The 20,558-nt window shown below is 32.1% G+C and overlaps 1 protein-coding gene across 2 annotated transcripts in view; it reads left to right on the plus strand.

Moving 5' to 3' along the window:
- LOC134692836 (uncharacterized) overlaps nucleotides 1–18,798 on the plus strand; it is a 44,617-nt gene extending 25,819 nt beyond the window's left edge. For both annotated transcript variants that reach the window (XM_063553429.1, XM_063553430.1), the window contains 4 exons: nucleotides 624–745; nucleotides 6,282–7,514; nucleotides 10,422–10,476; nucleotides 17,890–18,798. In XM_063553429.1, the coding sequence (XP_063409499.1) occupies nucleotides 624–745; nucleotides 6,282–7,514; nucleotides 10,422–10,476; nucleotides 17,890–18,707 (2,228 nt within the window). In that variant the 3' untranslated portion in view covers nucleotides 18,708–18,798. The remainder of the gene's footprint in view (nucleotides 1–623; nucleotides 746–6,281; nucleotides 7,515–10,421; nucleotides 10,477–17,889) is intronic.
- Nucleotides 18,799–20,558: the final 1,760 nt, after the last annotated feature.

Raw genomic sequence — 20,558 nt, forward strand, 5'->3', positions numbered from 1 at the left:
ATTAGAATTAAAAATAAAAATAAAAAACTCTGTAAAAAATATGATCACTGTGTAATCATTATAAATTATTTTTATACACATATTACATCACTAAAGAGACATGAATTGTCGAAATGCGCATCTGGTCTAGGAAAATTGGTACCGTTAATTTTATTACACAATATGCCTGTGATAAGTGATCCTCAACATGTATAATTGTCTTTCTAAAGATATTGTATTACTAGTATGTGTGATGATAATAATAAGGTTAATATAACAGGTATATTTCCTCAATTATATTTTTTAAATTTTATACAAGTAAATATATATATTTATAAGTAATAGACATTAAGGAGAATAAAATATATATCATTGACTGTATTATTTATATTTGGTTTTCTTGGAAAATCCAACTGTTCTAAGCGAGGGTTATGACAAACTGTCCTATCGTGAACCGAGTCTTATAGTTATACCCTAGATCTGATTTGGAAAATATATTGAAATTTTACAGCAGTTTGATCATAAATTATGCCACCTGTTTTGTAGAGAGGTTATATATTATCCTATGCTGTATACACATTAATTCTTGTTAATAGAGGATATACACTGAAAATAAAGTTCAGGTTTTTTTCCTTTCATTTTAGAATACATTGACTTTTGGTTCGACAGTATTCACTGTTTACGTACTAGTTCTCTGGGACCTGGTTTATATCCACCCGTCATTGTAGTGTGCACCCATATTGACGAGTATAAAACAGAACAAGAGGTACAGTATAATAATACATGCATTGTTTTGTTTTCTGAAAAGTTCTAACGTTACATATCTGAATATAAACACACATATTTTCGTAGTTCTTTCAGAAACAATAAAGATACTATGATAAAATGTAAAAAGAAGAAGAAATGATTTGCTTCTAATTTAACTATGTAAATTGCCCAAACATAAAAAAATTGAACAATGTTATCATTGGTTACATTTATAACATGCTAAATGTAAGCATTTATGAAAATGAAAATAGTATTTAAGTCTCGTAGACGTACATGTAATTTGACTCTGTTGTCATTGAAATGACACAATAAGTAATTTACCTAATTTTTGCAAATAAAAATATTTAAAGAAAAATTTGATATTATTATATGTGGAAATTTTTTGAAAACAATTAACTGCTGTCATGTTAAATTTCATGGGTCCTAGGACCAATATCCGAAGTCTATGAATCTTCCTGTTGATAGAAGGCCAAAACATTCGTCATTTCCTTGTTTTAGTACATAAGTGTATAGGTTTGGATCATTAAATAAAATATTAGTTTGCAGATAACAACTCGTCTGCATAAAATGAAAGCTTTCCCTAACTGGTAACTTACAGCAACCATTGTGGTTCATTCCTTATCTTCTAGAAAAAAAACTCATCATAGATACCAGGAATCAATTTTATATATATGCGTCATTCAGAAGTAGGAAGACACAAACTGTACTATTTGTATATCTAACATTTTTGGGAAGTAAACATGCTTCTTCACAATGACCTGTGAGACAAACCGTTTTATATTTCGGCAATTTATTTTAAGTTAACTGTTTATGGCTGTACTACCTCTTACATGCAAATTCAACATAAAGTTTACATTTTATAATTTAGGGCCAAATCGTACATTGGTCCAGTATGTGAGTTCCGAGCGGTAACACAACGATTATGACGTTGCGCACGATATTGGTGTCACTTTGGAAATATGGGTTAGATGGCGGGTTATTCAAATTCAAGCTCTTATCCTATACAATAAATAGCCATGTTATGCATATCATTCGAAAGGAAATAAACCATAGAAATCAATAACATAGATGATTTTGTGCTCTGTCTATTTTTTAATGATAAAAATGCTCATTTCGATGCCTATAACGTCATTTTAAGGGTGTCCCGCTGTTACAATTTTGTTTCATGTGCGTCTTTGAAATCCAAATGCGGATTCATTAGTATGTAGAATGGTTTAAAATTTTACAACTATATTGTATACATCAAACGTTAAATGAAGTGATAAACGTTTTTAACTATAAGAGAAGGAAGATAGTCAGAAGAGTTTAAATAAAAAAAGGGAAAAAATGTCCCAATTTGCTGTTCAACCCGTAAAAAAACTTTATGTCTTCAATTTCATGATATATAACATACGAACATGGATTTTAATGATATCAGAAAAATTATACATGTTCCGAAGAAGCTATCTGAAGTCATCATTATGTAACTGCGGTCTTATTTTAAAAACATCGTCATTTTCCCCGTGTCCAATAAAATGTCCCGATGGACAAAATAACACAAAGAATAATTCAGAGGCTTTTTATCAAGCAAAATTCTACTATATCTCAAATTTGTATCACCTGTTGACTGATATGAATGAAAAATACATTTAATTTCCTTTAAAATGATATGATATGTACTTTTGTTTGAGTTGCAGGTAGAAAATCCGAAATGATCTAAGATGTCCAATGACATGTCCCCGTTACCGTAATTTGACGTTCGCGTTATGATAACGTTAAACTGTATACGACTTTTCTTGCATATTTGGCATAACACAATTTCATGAAATGGTCTGATTTATATAAAATAAAGTTCTCGTGTAATATGCACTGATTAAAATGTAGATCTGCATTGTTTAAAGGATAGATGTCGAAATATTTAACTGGGATACTCCATAAAGACAAGGCACCGGAGCTATAACTTTAAACAAAGAGAAAACTTACTAATGACCACTCCCCCACTTTATAAAAGCAAGATACATTGAAAAAGAAAATGCGATCAAAAGTGAGATCTTCTTAAGTATCCTCCTCAGCCAGATAGTATCTGTAATTCCTAACGTTGCTATTCAAAGATTCGAAGCTATACACATAAATAAAAATTCTCACAATAAATCTTATGAGAAAAAGTACTTCTTAGTCGTGAACATTTCAGTAAATCGTGCAATCATTTTTTGACGCATCGACTCATTTAATAAAAAGTTTTATCAGAGAAATACTCGTATGTCATAAACATTGCAGTATAGCTAACGATCATATTTTTTTTATCTGCTGTCGAGTAAAACAATCTCTAGTCATCTACCTAGCAATATGTGTATGAAAAATAAGGTTATTGCATTTAGAAGTAGTGTGGCAGAATGAAGTTTATTTTCTCAAATCTCCAACAGAATTGCCTGGTACATAGTCATGTGATGAAACTAGTATATTGAAATTAAAACTTTTCTTTTACCATAATTTGAGAAAAAGCGAAAGAGAGAGAGAGACAGCGAGTAGTTGTCCGACATATATGATGGATGGCACACAAACATGTAGCAGATAGCTCCAAGATATTAATATACAGACACTCCAAACCCATTCGAGAAAAAAAATCAACCAATCAATCTGATAAATTCAATTTTTTGTTGTTGTTGTGTAAAGTAGATCCTTTTTTTTTTATCTTCGCAGACCGCCACCAAACATAACTTGAATAATGATTTTTACATCGCGATGCTATAGAAAAGTGTCCACTATGCACGTGTACTGCACTTTTATGAGAATCGTAGATTAGAATGATATACAATTGGATGAAAATTATACATACATGTATTCCCTGTCATTTATTTATCATCTACGCAGAACTTGTCTCAGAAAAAAATATATTCCTGTATATAAACCTCAGGTATAGAAATGTGATTTTTTTTCTTAGACAAGTGCTTGTGACCATCCACAAGAACTTGCGGTCATCCGATGTTCAGTACTTCAGCACTTTGATTATACTTTTAAAACAATGAAAAACGAAACCAAAAAGATTGAAACCGAAAACATACAAATAATCAGTTTGGAAACTGTTTAAAAAAAAAGTCAATGAAGATTTAGTGTCAACCGATACTCTGTTATATGTTGAAAATGGAAGCGCTGAACCAAAAATTACCGTGAATAGTATAAAAAGAGCATATAATGCATTCCTGGTTCATAGTTGTTCGCTTGAGAAAAGCTTTGATTCATGTAAACATGCACATATAGCAATTACTTAAAAAGTCAAAATTACAAATTAAGTAAAATAAAAGTAATCGTATTAAAAAATCGGATTTTGACCTGCTGATAATCTGTGAGGTATGTTTTGGTCTGTGTAAGAATTTTCCATACTTTGCCAAATTCTATAATTTCAAACATTACAAATAAGTATTGTTTGCCGACCCTTTTTTGAAGCTTGAGTTTGTGAAAAAATATCAGACGAAAGGATAGCTCGTAAAATATGTTTCTGAAAGCAAAAACAAAAAAATACAGAATCACCGTTCTCATAATAAAGTAAATGATGCGGCCGTATGCTTGACAACCAGACAAACTTCCATCAAAGACCAATTAATAATTTCTATAGGTTACTCTTTGCAATCGACAATGAACAAAACTCGTACCTTATAGTCCGCTATAAAAGACCCCGAAATGACTAATGTAAAACAATTCTAACGAGAAAAATAACGGCATGCATGATTTATGTACAAAATGTGCAAATTCCTTCATACATGAATTTTCTTAATTATTTGGTAAAACAATCATGAATTAAAGATTGTAATCAATGAAAACATTTTCTTTTTAAAAAGATAGTTTAGACCCCAACCAACTTTAAATCATTGAAAGTTGGCAACGGCAGCATGAGAGCACGACGTATTTCTTTTTTAAACTTGATGAACATTTTATAAAGCTTTTCGCTAGAGATGTTTGAAAATATGCTATATTTTTAACATTTTCCATAACATTTTGATTGATGTTAAGATTGTGGTCTTGACTTACTTATACGTTAGAATAAATAATATGCAAATAAATTATAATGTAAGTAAAAGTCACTGTTTAATGTTATAATAAAAAACAGCCAATGTGATATGCTGTTAGCACGCTCGTCCTTAGAGTAAAGAGATTAGCCTCAGATTTGTCCTGCATTTGTTTCATTCATGGTATCCAACAATATTTTAAAGTTTTAAAACATTTTGAAGATAAAAAAAAAAACACCAAGAAATATGTACAAAACAGACTTTTTCGTTCATTTTTGTTTTATATAATTTAGGCAGTTAGTTTTCTCGTCTGAATTGGTTTACATTGTCATTTCGGGGCCTTTTATAGCAGACTATGCGGTATGGCTTTTGCTCATTATTGCAGGTCGCACAGTGACCTACAGTTGTTAAGTTCTGTGTCATGTTGGTCTCTTGTGGAGAGTTGTCTCACTGACAATCGTACCACATCTTCTTTTTATATATTTTAAAATTCATTTAACAAGACATCAAATTGTTATTTTGTGTTATATTTGCATCTACAAATCTTCGCAAAAATGTTGTTTTTTTTTGTTTTTTTTAATTCAATGGAGTTTTGTATTTGCACCCGTTTGAAAAAATAAAAAAAATAATTAGCGGTATTTTCACATGAGTAGGGTCAACGTTTGAAACTTTTCGTGGTCCTGAATAACGTCTAAATCGTCGTTTTATTAGGAACGTCGTGTAACGTAAAGTGGCACCAATACCCTGCGTAACGTCTATATGAATTCTTTAACGTCATTTTGAACTTAATACAATCATAAACAATAGACTATTTAGCCAATGTCAGTCTTTCAGATAATTTGTAGACTTACCCATACTGGTAGATTCACTACTGTTCAAATATAATTAAATAAACAATTCAGTACTGATAAATGGCTTTTCTAATGTTTGTAGAGGTAGATTACACTACCGAACAGTCTTGAATTTATTAAATTACTGTATTGTTCGGATATTAACATAAACATTTCCGTTCAGAATAAAAGTAGTTGTATCTTTTAGACATATAAATTGAGGAATTGTACGTACACATAGCTAGCATCTCCACTAGGGCAAGTTGACTTAAGAAGGATTGGCTTTTCCGCTTAGGCCTTAAGTTAAGTTCTGAGAGTAAACTAAGAACAGCCCAAACAATCCATGCCGTTGATTTCAGCTAACGTATCTTTATATTTAAATTTTACCACGGGTGTGACTGTAAAGCGTTTGAAGAACGTTATATTAGAATCATCAATATATAACATGTATAACTATTATCAGAATATCTAGATTGACACTTTTATTTAACGTAAACAACATCATATTAGTTTGTGAACTTATCATTGGTCATATAAATATAACGTTAGATTCCATTACAGTTGATACAAAAACTAAGGGTAAAGAAAACACTATTGGATTGGTTATGGGAACAGTTAAGTTGACACTTACAAATTACAGTAATATGTGTTACATTGTTTTAACATGTATGACAACATTTATTCAATTTCTGTTTCGTTTTTTTTTTTTATTATATTTCAGATTGAAGATAGAAAAAAAGAATATATCAAAAAGTTTAAAGATTGTTTTGGAGATCAAGATAAAGCTAATCACAATAGAGGCATCTACTTTATTTCTAACACAGAATTTCTTAAAAGCGACTTTAACGAATTGAAAAACAAAATTTCTGATGTTGCCAAAAATATGATGTATTTTGCCGAGGAACTGCCTATGAATTGGATTCGACTTGAACATGCGTTAAGTGTGCTGAAAGACGACTCGAAACAGAATATATTGTCATGGCAGACTTTTGTAGAATTAGCCCAAATGCTTTCTATTAAAGAAAAAGAACTTCTTCCTTTCCTAACTTACCAGCATAAAATTGGGAACATTATTTTTTTCACTGACATGAAGGAATATATCATTTTACGGCCAGATTGGTTAGTAAAGTGTTTCAGGTGCCTAGTATGCGATAATCATCCACACAAAAGAAATATTGAAATAGTTCAGTTAACTGATTGGCACAATCTGGAAAAGACAGGACAATTATCAGATAATATTATCGATAGGCTTTTTGAAAAAGAACCAGACTTAGAGTTTGTAAAATATAAAACTCACATACTTCGTGTAATGGAAAAATTTGATATTATAGTTAAACCCCAGTTAACAGCCACCAACAACGATTCCGGTCTGGTACAAAATTTATACTATATGCCATGCATCATTACAACGCAGTCGACTTCTCTCGATATTATTCAGAAAAGTTTCGGAAGTGAAAGAAGTACTTTTAATTCTTCACCATGGTTGATACTTGAATTCAAATTTCTCCCCCTTGCTTATTTCAATCATATTCTATTCTATTATATTACAAGATATACAGTTTGTGAAGAGAAAGAGGGGCGAAAAACTTTATATAGAGGAAAGGCATTGGTCAATTTAGATAAAACCGGAATCAGAAAGTTGTATATCTGTTTCTCAAAGAATGTTATAGCCTTACAAATATGGCGATTAGCTGTTGTCGAGTATAGCCGATATGACACTATTTTAGAAGAGCTTTGTAGAAAAATTGTAACGTTAAAGAAAAAATTAAGCCAGAACATATCTTACGATATAAAAGCGAAATGCGGAAATGGGGATTACTCTAACAAACAAGGCAGAATCACTTATAAAGAACTTGGTGAAATATGCGAACAAGGACGCTACTGGTGTCCTGAACATAATGAAATGCATAAAAAAGACGACGTAGAGAAAACTTGGTTACAGCATGTTGACATGGTGAGTAGGATTTGATTTTTTAGTATACAAATGTTTCTGCTATTTTAATGGTTTTCATGTATTTTCGCATCAAAAGAGGATGAATTTAAATACTAAAAAAGACCTCAATCAGAATCTTAAACTTATATGATATTATATGTAAATAAATATGAGAGGTTTATATCATATCCTTTCTTTCTCATTATTTGTAAACATGTAAACTAAAATAGTTTATCCTTTTGTGTTATTTGTAACATGTTTAATGGCACATCAAATTGTTAAGTGTTAGTTTTTAAAATAAATTTTTGTTTATAAACAACATTATATTTACATATTTCAAGAGAAAACAAACAATCTCCGCAAATAAAAAGTTTGTTTCATTTGTTTCCAATAATCTACTTTTCACTTAATCGTGAAAAACTAACTCTTTATCATCAGATAATGGGTTTCCAAAGAAATTTGACTACTCTTTACACACTCTTTGATTAATCGTATTATCATATAGGTGCCGTTTGTTATCTTTGTTTCTCCATTCATCGAAGTAACAGCGATTCAAAATAGTCAAAAACATATTTAAAAAAAAATCAAATCCTTATAACATATAAGCACAAATAAACTAAAGACAACTACGAACATGTTTTATGTAACTTCTCTTTTGGTAGTTAGCTTTATAAGTGATAATTTCTATCACATTGGTGTGATATTAAATCTTGCCAAAAAAACAAGGCACCAGCAAATGGAGAGAAAGTAGCATCACATGGTAGTAACTTCTTAATATGTATTATAACGATGTCAGTGTACACTAAAATGTTGGATAAACACACAATCATTTTTATTTTGTTTTTGAAAAGCAAAAGAACATGACGAAAGAAATAATAATTCGCTATTAACACTCAGTATTTGGTTCAGTTTCGTATACTAATAAAACATTTCTGATTTAATACTTGTGAAAATCAACAACATTCATTAAATTGTCATAACTTCAGAATAAACCAAGTTTTTTGTTGTTGTTAATTTATATAACTTAATGAAAAGTCATCAACATACAAATACCTCTGGACCCCTACAAGGCTTTATTGTAATTTGTTTAATTTTATCCGTATAATCGAAGCTTTCTGTGTTCGTAGAACTAATGTGGCATCCGTGTCCTTCAATATATAGTATAATGCCTTTTCACTGTAGCATGTTATTCAATGTAAATGAACGTATATATTATTTACCTGTATATACTCCACTTATACGATGAGAAAATCTCACTTTGCACCTTTGTGCCATGTGAGCTAAATACGTCTTCTTTCCACTTAATACATCTTAACTATATAAAGAAAAACACAACACAAACTTATGTTGTTGACTAGCTCTAGTACTGCATATTGTGAGCTGCCTATTTAATAAGACAAATGATCAATATAAACATATTATACACTATACAATGTGAAAACAATAACATCATTGTTCAACAAAAATATATACTCATCAATGTTGACCTTTTGTATTAGAATAACTGAATAAATGAATGTTTCGTGGCCGCCCAGGAAAAACCCTTTTAGGAAACCTGTGTCCTTTTGTCCATGCCAACGAAACTCTAAGTGTTGGACCTCACTTATCAAATGAGAAAAAGAAAAACATAATTTTGTTTGTAAATATCGAAATAGAAAAGAAAGCGAGTCATTAGGACTCAAGGGCTATGAAAATTTTTGGTACAAAAGTCTAAATACGATTACTTTTGTATAGCCAATCAACCTACATAAAAATCAATATATTTATCAAATACAAAATTATGCAAATCTTTTTTCCTTAAAAAACCCTTAAAAATACGATGTTCACAGTACGAAGTACAGGCTAGAATTAACTATATAAAACAGTCACTTTACAACCTAATTTTTTGGCGCCAAAAATTCCTACGCCTACACGTACATGTATTACACATGCGCAAGAAGACAATCAATTCCCGTTATACTTATGTGCCTCGGGAATTTTTTAATATTCTATTTCAATAAAAGAAAAAAAATTGTCATAGACACTTTATGGACAATGTATTTGAGCAAAGTTGAAAGACTAGAATACAGATAGGACCGTAGCACAATGACAGGTTATATAAATACCTAGTAAAGCCAAAAGTATATACCAAACATTTACTGAACAGTACAGGTTTAAAAAATAAACAACGTCAAATAATAAGAACACTGTAACACTTTATCAAGATGATGAACAATGCCAATACATAGAATCTATGCTTCAAGGCCATGATGTTTTATTTGTGAAGTTGATACTGAATTTTTACCAACAAAGTTTTGGTATCTTCCGATGAACTTTTCTAGGAAAAGAAGAAACATTCTTCGACATGACGATGATTCATCAACTTTCTGTCTAGACACTGATGTACGTTTTATAAAGTCTGAATAGCAGCTGTAGCTATTGAATATCAATTGAGTTGGGAAATGTATATCTAATATGCAGGTAAAGTTGGAAAATTACTGCTAAGGTACTAAGACTTTATAAAAACGTTACTAGTGTCTGAAACAGAAAGTTGATGGACCATGGTTATGTCAAGGAAGGTATCGTCCATTTATTGAAAAGGTTCATCGGAAGATTACATTATGCAAATAATGCGACTGTTCCGGGCACGAGGCGAGGTGTTAATTCGTTTTTAAATATAAATACCTGTAAGTGGTCTCGCGTCTGTAGGACATGGTCTTTCGGTCTTCGAAAAAAATCCATTTTATCTATCTAAGTAACTCAAGTATATCAGTATAAATCCTGTATGATATAATTTTTTGGAACAATTTATCTCGAGATCGCTTGTCAATGATAATATTTGTATATTTGAAATTAAAGAGGACAATGTAGTTGCATCACGTAATTTATCGTTTAAGTGTTCATGTTTTCGTGTGTTGCATTCAATAAAATAACTCATTTCTTTTCCAGGTAATTGCAAAATTAAATAAAGAGCAGGCTGAAAATAATCCACGGAATATTGTTGGTAAGTGAACACCTTATATACTAGTTCATTGAAATTAAGAATCATTCACAAAAAGAAAAGTATCTCCACTTTGTTACGCGTTTTCTATTTTTTGTCTCCATATATATGTAGGACTCACATCTATGGTGGGTTCCAAATCTATTGCAGATTCCTAATCTATGGTATATGTGATGTCATGGAATTCCAAATCTATGGCAGTTTTTTTACAATCCTAATCTATGGCAAGTTTTGTAGTTTCCTAGTCTATGGCGGATTTTTATTGTTTCCAAATCTATGGCAATGTTTTTTGCAAATGGAAAACAATGCAGTACATATTCCACCAACGGCTTGTCTTACGGAAAAGGAAATATGCAAGAACGGGAACATGTCTATAAATATTTGGGAAATAAACATTCAATAATGGTCAACCAAAAAACGTCATAAATTATAAATTCATAACCCTTAATAGAGACTTCAAGATGAAATAATGTGCTCTGTAAAAAATAAACATTTTTTTTAAATCTGTGCATGCTATCTGTTTAATCCAGGTATTAAACCAACTAATAAATCGTTTAACGAACAGGAAGACCGCTTTATATATATATAATAGAATGTTGTAATTTATTCCAATGAAGAAGGCCGTAATGGCCGAAACGTATGGGAATTTGTTTTATAGTTTTTATTATACAATCATTCAGAGACTTTATGTATATATATATATATATAAAATAATAAAAAAGTAACAAATAAAAATAAAGTACAGTTTGAATTTTGAAATAATATTTATTTCAGCGATAACGTTAATTCATCTTTTTATTTGATATGGATTTAAATCAAATGGTATCTGGTAATTTGATCTTTTACATAATAAACTTTGCCAGCCGTATACCGTGAAATTCTGCCACAACTCCTTTTAAAAAATATGCGATGCCCCTTTTTATCTCGGGCATTTGAAGGTACAGCACATCTTGTCCCTCTTCGGAAAAGTGATCATATTTTCCTTTAAAACACCGACAAATTTTTGTCAGGAAAATAATTTCATCTTGAATGGTGTTCAAATCTATGGGTTCCGCCATCGTTAACGGCGGCGAAGATGTAATATGGCGTTATTAAATTGTGACATTATATGTTACTCTGCCCCAGATTTGCCATAGATTTGGAGAAAACAAAAATCTGCCATAGATTTGAGTTGTTTGGCGTTTGTAACGTCACATTTACCATAGATTAGGAATCTGCCATAGATTTGAGTTCTACATATACTAGTATACAGAATTGTACATAATCAAATGTAATCCCGTATGTCACTGATTCTTTATAGCCTGCTAAAAACGTTTATCTTTGTTCAAGCCTATGCCCTATTCATTTATATTCAATAACAGTTAATTAGTAAAACTATATTTTGTTTTTATATAAACCTTACAATAAAAAAAACAAAAGTTCTTTTAAAAAAAATACAAAGTAAATGCCCTACGTGTTTTTACCATGATTTAAGGAGGAGACATGCCCTACGAAATGTTGATATCAAAATAACTACGCTAGTGACAGATTAAGTAAACCAGTTTATAGCATGAAGAAATTAATAAACTGGAAAAAATCAATAGGTTTCTGGATATTCTTAAACACTCCAAAGATAAAATAACCATGACGACGATGTAATCCCGTCCAGACCAGTAGAATTGGCATAACCTTTATTAAAAATATTGTATTTAATGTCGTATAAGTGTGTTCCCTTATATGCACATCATATAAGAATTATAAAGCGATGTCCATAGTGCATTTTTCATACAATAACAATCTGTCTCACCTAAAACAGAAGCCCGAGATACTGCAAAATTAATTACGGTATTTAATACGACCAAAACCTAAAGTACAAGATTGCAAACAATTGAACACATTTTAGTGATGTCATGAGCTTCAAAACGGTAAGCAGATCATTAAAAGGTTTTTAAAACCGAAGAGAACATGACCCTCACTTACCAAGATATCAGATTTACCATTTCGACTGAACGGGGCTACGTAATTTACATGCCACGCAGCCTTATGAAGAGGTGTAACTTCATAAACACGTTGGTGTAAGGGTACATTTATAGAAAGCGTGTTAATACCCTACACGATCTGACGTAGATGCATATTTATATATCCGAAATCGCCACCTGAAGCGTCTTGAGGTGATACCTCACCCCTCAGACGGAGACATTTGTACCGCTTTCTAAATCCTAGTAAAGAAGCCTCTCCCTTGGAAAAATTGCTCCATGTTAGGTGTGTTTGTTACCGGAAGACACGTAGTATGGTTTTCATAATTATAATAATTTACTTTCCCCTTTATCAAACATAGTTTTTGAATATTCGACGAAACTAAAAGTAAGGACACCACAAAACTCAGAAAAACCCTTTTGAAATGTTATCTAGACGTATCAGTTGTTTATTTCAAAAGTGGTGTACAACAAAACAGAATACTCTCGTTAGCATGTATCTTAATCATTATTCAGTTCCGTGTTCAAGGTCACAACACGTTCCGAGTTATACCCTTTATAACGTCATATGGAAGCGGGGGCTTCATCTGTGTTCCATGGTGGTATTCTCCATTTATTTACATCTTAATTTGATTATTAGAGAAAACAGCAAATATATCGATATCTAATCGGAAAAGGTCATCGTTTTTTTATGTGGTTCATAAATGTTTCCCGATTGTCGTTTTTAGCTCACCTGGCCTAAAAGGCCAAGTGAGCTTTTCTCATCACTTGGCGTCCGTCGTCCGTCGACGACCGTCGTCGTCCTTCGTCGTTAACTTTTACAAAAATCATCTCCTCTAAAACGACTGGGCCAAATTAAACGAAACTTGGCCACAATCATCATTGATGTATCTTGTTTAAAAACATGGCTAAAATAGAACATAGGGGTAAAATGCAGTTTTTGGCTTATAACTAAAAAAACAAAGCATTTAGAGCAAATCTGACATGAAGTAAAATTGTTTATCAGGTCAAGATCTATCTGCCCTGAAATTTTCAGATGAATCAGACAACCCATTGTAGGGTTGCTGCCCCTCCATTGGTAATTATAAGGAAATTTTACTGTTTTTAGTTATTATCTTGAATATTATTATAGATGGAGATAAACTGTAAACAGCAATAATGTTTAGCTTAGTTAGATTTACAAATAAAGTAAACATGACCAAAATGGTCTGTTGACCCCTTTAGGAGTTATTGCCCTTTATAGTCAATTTTAACCATTTTTCGTAAATCTTAGTTAACTTTTACAAAAATCTTCTCTTCTGAAACTACTGGGCCAAATTTTACCAAACATAGCCAGAATCATTATTAGGCTATCTTGTTTAAAAAGTGTGTTTTGAGACCGGGCAAACCAACCAAGATGGCCGCCATGGCTAAAAATAGAACATCGGGGTAAAATGCAGTTTTTGGCTAATAACCCAAAAACCAAAGCATTTAGAGCAAATCTGACATGGGGTAGAATTTGATTATCAGGTCGAGATCTATCTGCCCGGAAATTTTGGTTGCTGCCCCATAATTGGTAATTTTAAGGAAATTCTACTGTTTTTGTTTATTATCTTGAATATTATTATAGATAGAGATAAACTGTAAACTGCAATAATGTTCAGCAAACTAAGATTTACAAATTAGTCAACATGACCAAAGTGGTCAGGTGACTCCTTTAGGAGTTATTGCCCTTTATAGTCAATTTTTAACCATTTTTCGTAAATCTTAGTTAAATTTTACAAAAATCTTCTTCTCTGTAACTACTGAGCCAAATTTTACCAAACATAGCCAGAATCATTATTAGGCTATCTAGTTTAAAAATTGTGTTTTGTGACCGGGCAAACCAACCAAGATGGCCGCCATGGCTAAAAATAGAAGATCGGGGTAAAATGCAGTTTTTGGCTTATAACTCAAAAACCAAAGCTTTTAGAGCAAATCTGACATGGAGTAAAATTGTTTATCAGGTCAAGATCTATCTGCCCGGAAATTTTCAAATGAATCAGACAACCCATTGTTGGGTTGCTGCCCCTAAATTGGTAATTTTAAGGAAATTTTACTGTTTTTGTTTATTATCTTGAATATTATTATAGATAGAGATAAACTGTAAACAGCAATAATGTTCAGCAAACTAAGATTTACAAATAAGTCAACATTACAAAGTGGTCAGTTGACTCCTTGAGGAGTTTAGGCCCTTTATAGTCAATTTTTAACCATTTTTCGTAAATCTTAGTTAAATTTTACAAAAATCCTCTTCTCTGAAACGACTGGGCCAAATTTTACCAAACATAACCAGAATCATTTTTAGGCTATCTAGTTTAAAGATTGTGTTTTGTGACCGGGAAAAGCCGACCAAGATTGCTGCAACGGCTCAAAATAGAACATAGGGGTAAAATGCAGATTTTGGCTTATAACTCAAAAACCAAAGCATTTAGAGCAAATATGACAAGGTATAAAATTGTTTATCTGGTCAAGATCTATCTGCCCTGAAATTTTTAGATGAATCGGACAACTCGTTGTTAGGTTGCTGCCCCTAAATTGGTAATTTAAAGGACATTTTTCTGTTTTGGGTTATTATCTTGAATATTATTATAGATAGAGATAAACTGTAAACAGCAATAATGAACAGCAATTTAAGACTCAAAAATAAGTCAAAATGACCAAAATGGTCAATTGACCTGTAAGAAGTTGTTGTCCTTTATAATCAATTTTTAAACAATTTTCATAAAATTTGTAAATCTTTAATAACATTTTCCACTGAAACTACACGGACAAGTTCATTATATATAGATAGGGATAATTGTAAGCAGCAAGAATGTTAAGTAAAATAAGATGTACAAACACATTTCAATCACCTAAACACAACTTTGTCATGAACTGTCTGCTTCCTTTGTTTAGTTCACATATACCAAGGTGAGCGACACAGGCTCTTTAGAGCCTCTAGATTTTATAAAGATTAGAATGTTGGTTGTCCTGTCAGAATAGTTTAAATTAATCCACCATTTTCTACATTTGAAAATGCCTGTACCAAGTCAGGAATATGACAGTTCTTGTCCATTCGTTTTTGATGCGTTTTGTTTTTTGATTTTGCCATGTGATTATGGACTTTCCGAATTGATTTTCCTCTGAGTTCAGTATTTTTGTGATTTTACTTTTTATATATTGTTTTGGCCACTTAAAACTCGCTCTTCGGCGAGTCATGGCTCCGTGTTGAAAGTCGTTCTTTGACCGATAATGGTTTAGTTTTACAAAATTTGACTAGAATGGAGAGTTGTCTCATTGGCACTTATACCCCATCTTTTTATATCATTATATTTACAATCTGGTGAAATTACACATTCCAGCAGCAAGTCTGAGTATACTATTGTAAAGAAAGAGCCCCCCTCCACAATGGTGTCTAGGGAATATATTTTTTGTCACATCATATGTCTTCCGATTGGCTGTGAAACCCTCGACTAAGCGGAGCGTTCGTTTAAATGTGTGGGAAGTACACAGCCACGTACGGTCATAATGGGGACATAAAATCTATCACTCGTGTTATTAGTGCAATGCTCTCTGCTCTGCGAAGGGTTCGTAGATGACATTTTACCAGGTATATCTGTCCCTATCCAATTAAACCTCGTTTGTCAGTGGCAGTCTAAATTTCACTGCCCTTAATCTGCACGGCCTCCCTTACATAATCTTCCTGCCAATGTAGTATGTATTGTTAATTTGTTCTCGTTCTGAACATTCAGGAATTATTTGCCACTGGACGTTAAGCAACCAACAAACACTCGTAAAGAAAAGACCACCCTGTTCTGTCCGTGGTTAAGGTTTAGGACAAAGGAATCATATTGACATTTTGTTTTTGCTCATATTTTAAAATTGGCAGGCCAAACAAATCCAAACATATAGTATTCCACGGAATTGGTGTGGCCAGTACAAGACTACATCTATGCTCTACACATATATGTTTTTCTATCTCTGTCATTTATAAACTTTTTCAATTTTCCTTTTACAATATGTTGTCACGTGTCGATAGTGAAAATAAGGCCGTGTTCAAACCAAACGCCGTGTACAGTAAACATGTTTACAATAAGTTTAATGTAATGGACACTGGTTTCACATTAAATTTGTTCACATCTATACACCTTGTTTAATTACCTGTACATAAGATTTGTTCACACTTGTAAACTATATGTCATTTAAATGTTAATAACGTAGAACTAAATTCAAAGTTTTCGGATGATTTTTCTAGCAGTAAGGGAACGACCATTTGACTTCAAAAGGGGGGAATCGAAATATTCCGATCCCTAATTTGATAAAACAAAAAATCTGGTCATACAGATGATAAAAAAAATATTCTGAATCAAAAGTATCCCCATACATTATAGTGTTAAATATTGAAAAAAATGTATTTGAATAAAAACGTACGCGCGAAAAAAAATCTGACTCAGATAAAAAAAAAATTACCCTCCCCCTTTTATAAGTTAAGTGGTTGCTACTTTATGAATGCCATTTTCATATGCGTGAATCGTTGTTTGAGTAAAGACCAGTGGCGACTATTTCTGTGTACGTCAAGTCGATTCGGGAAGACCTTTTCCAATGAATGAGGCAGCAACTATTTATTTCATTTTTTGGGGAGGGGGAGGGGCGTGAGCTATAGATTTTTCAGGAAAAATTTTGGTGACAAGTCGAAATAAGTTTTGCATTATATATATAGTGGCAGCTGAGGGTGAAACACACACTTTTTTAATGGCCAAAAACTATAAAAACATTTTTTTTCCCAAAACAAAATTCATAGCACACCAAACCACCCCCCCTGCGTTTATGTTTAATACTCAACCATAATAGCCACCCCTCCCCCGAAACTCAGTTGGTTTGCTGCCTTATGGGTTCGGCAATGATGCTGCTTTAAGTCTTGATCAGGGGTTAATAAAGTACGTTAATTTTTTATAACAAAAAAGTCCTGTAAAATTTAGACAACAATTTCTGTAAAGAACTTTACTAATAACTATCAAAAAATATCAATTTTACTCAAAAACAGTTTCTTCCTTAAATATATACGAGGTAAAACTTTAAACTAATGTCCTAAATGCCTAGTGTACACTTAACCTACACAAGGCCTACATTGACTATATCGACTGTGTGTAGATAAAACATGATTTAAACTACATGTAAACATTGAGTTTTATCAATGGGAATGCAATTGTGTTTAGTTTACGTGTGAGTTACACTAACACAACACCGAATTTAGGTCAATGTGAACACGGCCTAACACTTAATTAAATTGTTTACATCTGAGAGAACATTTGTGGTCTTGAACAATTCAATATTACGTACAGTATAAAGTGTGCAAAACAAGAAATTTTCAACATTCATTCCTTTAATCGATAAACTAATGTATAGATTAAGTATTTGGTTGTTTTATAAGAATTTGATACTTTACTATTTATTTTTGTAGAAAATAAAACAAGCAAAGAAGAACCATTCACCCATGATCAAGCATCTATTAAAAACAACATTCATGTTTCTGTAAAGTTGCGTCAACAGTTAAATATAAAGAAGTCAAAGAATGAAAGGCCAAAGATTAGTAGCTTTATCAAAACAGGCAATACATTAGTGTTAACCGACTATAAAAATTACCGACTTATTATTGGTAATTCAGACGGTACAGATATCCATCACATTCCTCTGTCCTATAAACCACAGTGTATAACAGAGATAGATAGAAACACTGTAGCAGTATCCTGTATAGGAGTCAGTAGCATACATATAATAAATATATCTACACGTTCTATCGTCCGTACAATCAAAACCAGTGGTTACTGCGGCGGAATATCATATAATAATAATAACCTGTACGTTGTTATTGATGGGAGTATTATAGATGTGATGGATCGGACAGGTAAAGTAATACGTACTATACCGGTACCTTCAGACAGTATCGACATTACAGTAGACAGAGACAGGTTGGTCTATATAGACTATGCATCAATATACTGCTGCTCGTTAGATGGAAAGTTAATTTGGCAGTTTCAAAAGTATGAATTTCTAGACTTAACTTGTGTTACAACAGATAACGAGAGCAACGTCTATGTGACTAATGCGAGTACACACACTGTAATAGTTGTATCAGATGATGGGAAACATCATAGAGAAATTCTTACTGAATTAGATGGATTGATATGGCCGAAAGTAATTTATTTTGACAAAAAAGAAAATATTCTGCTTGTTTGTAATGATTGTGATACTTTTCTTTTTGACGTCAAACAACAATAGAAATAAACATGACTAAATCTGTCAGACAATGAGTTTATATGGACTACGATCTTTTTGTGTATTTCGTCATCAAAAAAGAAACTTCTGTTTATTTCTGTTTTATTTACTAGCTACCTTTCTAAACTGATTGTCATGATCTGTACAGTTGTAGTCCGTGTGCAGGTTAAAGACAATATTAACACACTTGTTATGTAGATGTTTGGTGGGCTCAACGCTTTGTGTGTGACAACAAATCAACTGTAAATGGGAATTTAAAGTAATGCTGCAAAGATGTGTTGTTCTTTGATACACATCCACTAATTGTATGATGTTTTGAAGAAGAAAACATCATTCAGATTGTAGTGCATGATATCTTTTAATACCATATAAACATTGTTTAAGAGAACATTTTTTTAAGTCATATGCCTCAGCATTATTTTTGGTATTCGAAACAAATATTCTTTACGAATGTGTTGGTTTTAAATAAAATCGAAACACATCGAAAATTGTATAGTGTTGTCGGTTTGCACTTTCATTGACTGGTTTCCGGTTTTCATTTCATTTCTGTTTTTATATCCTGGAAAACTTACATTCAATATAGACTGCCTCTGTTCTCGTACTGGATCGGCATGACATATTTGCCACTTGACGACAAACAACAGATTAAGCTATTAGAAGTTATATTTATATTAAACTGTATGACATGTTTTAAGTGTATTCGTGTGTTCATATTTAGAAAATAGGGAAGTATATATAAAAAAGAAGATGTGGTATGATTGCTAATGAGACAATTATTCACAAGAAACCAAAACGACACAGAAATTAATACTTATAGGTCACCGTACAGCCTTCAACAATGAGCAAAGCCCATACCGCAAAGTCAGCTATAAAAGACCCCGAACTGACAGTGTAAAACAATTCAAACGAAAAAAAACAATGGCCTCATTATTTATGAAAAAAAATGAACGAATTTAAAACACAAATATGCAACACATAAACAAACGACAACCACTGAATTACAGGCTCCTGACTTGGGACAGACACAAACAAGCATAATGTGGCGGGGTTAAACATATTGGCGGAATCCCAACCATTCCCTAACCTGGGACAGTGGTATAACAGTACAATATAAGAAATCAGTTGAAAAAGGGCTTAACTCGTCAGATGGACAAAAATGCAAGTGGACGTGGCCGGGTACTTGTACATGTACAAATGTACATCCCAACAACAAAAAGACACTAGGTACAGAGCTGAGAGTACTCGCAGTTAATGAGAGCTAGTTCAAATCCACTAACAACTAATAAAAAAATTATGCATCTAAGACTAAATTATCAATATGTACACATCCAATATCCAATGGATTTAGTATTAAGACGTCATAAACAGAAAAAAAACATGACCATGTGCAATTCAAAGATGCAGGTATCGACAGATTGAAGATCCAGTAATGTGTATATGTATATCTTACCTAATAATGAATTCACGGTTCAGCTAGTAAGCAAGCTAACAAAAGATATTACCTTTACCTACACCCAAAATGCAATCGGCTGTAATTTGTTTATTCGATTAAGATTTGTCTACATAGAATCATTCGAAATGAATTTATGGGTTTGTGTTATCACTCGAATACAAATTCAACTTAATGAATTATGATTTATATCACATAATTACTACAATACTATCTAAACATGCTAAAAGGTTCAAAATTTGTTTTTATTTAAATGCATGCATTGTTTATGTTTGTAAAACATGATTACCGTTGAAAGAAACAGCTATACATGCAATTTGTTGAAAATTTTGCTTACGTCAAGGACGTGTTGTTAATGGCTCATTTAAGTGTATCCTTTGAGAACGCGCAACTATATATTGTTT

The sequence above is a fragment of the Mytilus trossulus genome, chromosome 12, assembly GCF_036588685.1.
Source record: "Mytilus trossulus isolate FHL-02 chromosome 12, PNRI_Mtr1.1.1.hap1, whole genome shotgun sequence".
Classification (NCBI taxonomy): domain Eukaryota; kingdom Metazoa; phylum Mollusca; class Bivalvia; order Mytilida; family Mytilidae; genus Mytilus; species Mytilus trossulus.